At 35.4% G+C, this 4,825-nt stretch overlaps 1 protein-coding gene across 3 annotated transcripts; it reads right to left on the minus strand.

Annotated features, from left to right (window-relative positions):
- Positions 1-1,740: 1,740 nt before the first annotated feature.
- Positions 1,741-3,648, minus strand: LOC113205205 (pyridoxal phosphate homeostasis protein). Of its 3 annotated transcripts, none has more exons than XM_026420716.2 (7): positions 3,524-3,648; positions 3,170-3,251; positions 2,948-3,091; positions 2,630-2,846; positions 2,406-2,548; positions 2,220-2,318; positions 1,741-2,128 (listed from the first exon to the last, which is right to left on the minus strand). In XM_026420716.2, the coding sequence occupies exons 2-7, from the start codon at positions 3,245-3,247 to the stop codon at positions 2,060-2,062; spliced, it is 750 nt and encodes a 249-aa protein (XP_026276501.1). In that variant the 5' UTR covers positions 3,248-3,251; positions 3,524-3,648; the 3' UTR covers positions 1,741-2,059. The 3 variants fall into 3 exon arrangements, with proteins under 3 accessions (XP_026276501.1, XP_026276500.1, XP_052130390.1); XM_026420715.2 differs by having other exon boundaries at positions 3,335-3,612; XM_052274430.1 differs by having other exon boundaries at positions 3,412-3,557.
- Positions 3,649-4,825: the final 1,177 nt, after the last annotated feature.

Below are 4,825 nucleotides of genomic sequence, written 5' to 3' on the forward strand. Positions count from 1 at the left end.
ACTTCTTTTTTTGAAAAAAAAGAAGTTAAGTTTTTGTTATTTAGAAACAGTGCATAAAAGAATTCTTTTGCGTTACTCTCATCCCTGACAATTTGCCGTCTCACTAGCTTTCATGATGTGTTTGTTTGAGGCAACCCTTGGGAACTGAATGCCCCATTCACCTCAGGAAGCCAAGATGAACTCAGTCCAGACAGAACTATAGTAGCCTAATATTTGATAAATGAGAACAACCAACTTTGTCTGTTCATGAGTTGACGTTACTTGTGCTTAAAAATTATTACATATCGCCAAAGTGTGATTTTACATTACTACTATAATAAGTGTGTTTGTTGGTATAATGCCAGCATTTAAAACAATGTATCAACCCACAGACTTCAACCAATATGTAAAATGGCAAATTTATGAAGATAAAATCCTGGATAATGTTTAAGTCTGTAAATTTTGCATCAAATATTTTTTTTTAAATAACAGAAATGAAAGATTGAAGGAATGATGCAGAAAAGCAACTCCTGTACCTGTATACTTGATAGAAATATAAATGTAAATGAGCATAACTCTTAGATTAGACTTTACCATCATTGTTGTGTATCCATTCAGAAACTGTGTTTAACTATGAGTTTAACGCACAAGAACGCCGCACTCATACCCGTTACCAAAGAGAAAAAGTAGATGTAGGAACCTTTTTTGTTTTAAGTAATTGATGCTATTGCCTAGAATATGTGTTACATAATAGGAATTGGAGAAGCACTACTACAAACCAAGAAGACTTATTCAAGAATTAGAAGTATAATGTATGCACCAAAGATGTTGACAGTCAGGTGCACTGCAATAAGGCAATCAATTTCTGAAATCAAACAAATTTTTGACTTGAAATTTTACTATGTATATAAAGAAGGTGTGTTGTAGATAAATCGTACATTTAAAAATGATGTATATATTCAAAATTTGTATTACTAAGGCATTTTTCCAGTAAATCTTATAGAAAACTAAAACCGTATGTCGATGTCTAAATATGAACCTTTTAGTAGATCCTGCTTTTCCTTTTCAATATCTTTCTTAAATGATTTATCTAATCAATTAACAAGTTCTACAAAGTGAAATACATTACACAGATGATTATTTTTTACTACATTAGAGATATCTTTGAGCATATCACAGCTAAAGCATAATGCACTGCCGTTCCCATACGGAGTGCTCAAATTTTAAGGAAAAGGAATAAATGTCTATTTAGTAAGTGTTAGAATTTTGTCATTAGCTGTGATCCCTGACCCCTTCTCCATTCACATCAGCAATTGTGGAACAAGGTGAAGTTGATTCTCAAAGGAGGATGTAAGAAACTGTTTTTTCCCCATGATATCCCATTGTGCCTGGAAGTCGAGCTGGAAGTAGACAGTTATTAAAAACGAAATGGATGGAGAAGTATTTTTCAAGATGAAAAATTAGAGCGAGAATAACATCACCAAGTGCTACTGTGACTGGCTGTGGGAGAGTACCTGTACGAATGAGCACTTTAATTCATTGCATGATTTGCAATCAATGTTACAAATGTTACAAATTTAGAACCCATACCCCTCAGAAGCCAAATTTTTATTCTTGTTTATGTGTGTGTAAAAAAATATACGGAAGCAATGAATGTACTTAATGTTTATCTATGTTTTAAGAAAGTGATTTAAAACAGATGGAGCTCACCATTACTGTATGGTAAATAATTGTAAAATAAAAAAGTGTATACAGAGAAGATTTTTTCGACACTTCACAATTTATTGACAGCATAGCCGTTGAATAAATTATGTGTTGAGAACAGTAATGTGACAATGAGTTAAATTGAGATTCATTCAATGAACATTCAAAACCTCATTTATCTTAAGAGAATTCTTTCATACACCTACAACCCGCTAAAAGACCCCTACAATCATGTAACTTTACCCCATACACTACTTACAAAGGAAAAACATGAAAGTTGACACGTAAATCTTAATACCTACTTCTATGACAGATCAACTCACATTACAATGGAAGCCCGCTTTGAAGAGAAAGTAATAGAAGCAAATATAGGTACCTAGTGTTTCTTCTCCCTTTCTCCAAATATTGAAGAGCCTACTCGTACATTTGTGCTCCCCAATTCAATCTGTACGAAAACAATTCAAAACACAAAACTATATTATATTGATCAAATATTACTTGCAGCCAATTCAAGTGATCCAATGACAAATACTTACAGCATGCTCATAGTCTGTGGACATACCCATCGAAAGTTCAATATCATGCTCATCAATGCCTAATTTTGACGCCAGGTCCTTCCTACATTTCACAAGACGCTGGAGAAAAAACAAAGAAGATTGGTATCAAAGAACTACCTGGGAGAGAGATTAGATTAAAACCAAAATCTATATGATTCAATTCACCAAAAAGTCAGGGTTAGGTCCACTGGAAACATCATATCCATACTGTCCAATTGTCATGATCCCAACAACTTCGAGAGATGGACACTTTTCCTGAACAAATGTATAGAGCTTATCAGCTTCCTCAGGCAAACATCCACTTTTCTCTGTCACATAAAACATACATATCAGGTAAAAATCACAAGACACAAATATAATAGTTTGGTGTTTGCTCCTCCACAGCCTACCTTTCTCACCACTGGTGTTAATTTGAATCATAACTTTTAGACGATGATCTTTCTGCTTTCTATACTTTTCATATGAAGTATTAAGAGCAGAGGCAAGTTTTTCAGAATCTACAGTTTCAACCATAAAGAGATTCGGCATTTGGGTAACTTTGTTAACTTTGTTGCCTTGCAAGTGACCAATTAGATGCCAGCAGATATCAGGGCAAGTTTCAAGTAACTGGAAAATGTGGAAAATGATTTATACAGATGATGAGAGCCAATACATTATTTTCTCATTGTTTTATACACCAAGGCATTATTTTGATATGAATGACACACCTCAGGGTCATGGCTTTTTTCATCCAACTCCTGCACATAATTTTCTCCAAAATGCCTTTGACCTGCACTGTAAGCAGCAATGATAAGCTGCTTGGGTTTCGTTTTGCTCACAGCAACTAAGCGTGGTTCGGTCACTCCATTACCCTAAAAAAGAAATAGGCGCAGTAATGAAAGAAACAGACACATACAGTGGTGGCATTCACATGTTCACTTGATCCTTACCTCTGGTCTCTTCAATACAGCAGCTTTAACATTGTCCCGAACTTCCTGGAGCGCCAGCAGCACATCACTTTCAGTCATTTTCCTGTAGAAGCAAGTTAACGATAAGTAGTTTAATTCTACCGTAGTTCACAAAAACAAATTCAAGGTAACACGAGAGAGTAAGACCTTGATTTAACTGGATGATCAGCACTATGCCGTCGCGTAGGTAAACAAGGATAGGAGGGTAAACAAGATAAGAGTACCTCTTTCCTATTGATAAGTTTGCTTTCAACAGTTTTGACAGCTGTTCTACTGAGTTTCAAAAAAATCATTCTCTACCAGAAAGCGCACTACACTGGATGCAACAACGCATACCTGTTTTAAAACCCTCAACCTCAATTCACACTTCGCACAGATGAGTGAATTGTGTTGAATGAGTTGAATCAAGAACACCGCTACCTGCCAATTCGCGTCGTCCGTCGTCTGTCGTCTGCACATACCCCATGCGCTCAATGCCAACCTTGCAGTTCATAAAGCACTCGATCATCGTCGAGCCAGTAATAAAAAGTGATAGCTGCCAGGCCACATGATTCAGTTTTTAATGTTTAAACAAGAGGTATCAAATAAAAAGGAAACTGTAGTTTTTTCAAACTAGTTGATTTAGTGAATTTAATTTCGTATGTTGGGTAGATCTGTAGTGAGCTTGCGGGAAGCTATGGCGCTCAATTTGACTTCACCTAGACCCTTGACCTTGGTCTAATCGTTTCATCCTAACTGTGTAGCTACAAACAGGGACGTTTTATCAGACTTAGCGGGGGGCTACTTCACTCAAATTGAGCTCCTTTTCTTTTAATATGTTTTGCAATCCAAGTGGAAAGGAATAATAGCACGTAAGGAAGGGAATAAGGAAGGATATTGTGTAATAAGTTTGGTAAGGCTCCGAATGAATCACATTTAATGGCAATTACAGATACAATCCAAATCTACTACTTCTACAATTGTATGGCTGGCTCTTCTATTTATCAAATAATTTCTGAAAGGGTCAAAGCACACACTGCCTGATTTTTTTAATTATTTTTTTTGAGTTCTATGGAGTGGTTTCCTGAAATTTGAGTTGAAAGAAAATTTAAACATATACGTAATAAGATCTTTGAAAGAGGCCAATTTCTTCTCATTTGAATTTTCCAATGGTGCCATCACAGTACTGCACAAGGTACTGTCATTGACTACATGGTGTTACACAAGATGGTTGAGGAGGGCGGTTTGACTACATGCAGCTACACAATTAATCAGCTTTTCAAGGTAAATACAAAGCTATAAACATATACTTATCAATTACTGAATTGGAAATATGTATTTGTACTGCCTTGAAAAACAAACAAGATTGAAAGCAAACCTTCCCAACAACAATAAATTCACGATAAAGGAAAAGAAGAACAGATTTACAAGCAGTCACATAATTTGACGTGAAAAGAACAACAACTGTTACTTAGATGCTAACATTAATACTTTCAAAATTACTCATATCATAACAAATTGTCAACCTTACTATTTCACTTAAGCTTAGAGAGGGAGTAAAATGTGTCATATGTGACACATACAGAAATATTGAAACCAGATCTTGGTTCTAAGGCTTTTCAGTCTTGAAAAAGGATGAACTGTCTATTTAGTTGCTCA

This window comes from Frankliniella occidentalis, unplaced genomic scaffold (genome assembly GCF_000697945.3).
Source record: "Frankliniella occidentalis isolate FOCC.00 unplaced genomic scaffold, Focc_3.1 Scaffold393, whole genome shotgun sequence".
In the NCBI taxonomy this organism is placed as follows: Eukaryota; Metazoa; Arthropoda; class Insecta; order Thysanoptera; family Thripidae; genus Frankliniella; species Frankliniella occidentalis.

Excerpts from the sequence above, each read along its gene's own strand:
- LOC113205205 (XM_026420715.2), bottom strand. The coding sequence starts at position 3,480 with ATGATTTTTTTGAAACTCAGTAGAACAGCTGTCAAAACTGTTGAAAGC. Across the intron at positions 3,252-3,334 it reads GATCATCCAGTTAAATCAAG|GAAAATGACTGAAAGTGATG; the intron begins GTCTTACTCTCT and ends TTGCTTCTACAG. Across the intron at positions 2,319-2,405 it reads GACCTAACCCTGACTTTTTG|CGTCTTGTGAAATGTAGGAA; the intron begins GTGAATTGAATC and ends TTTTTTCTCCAG.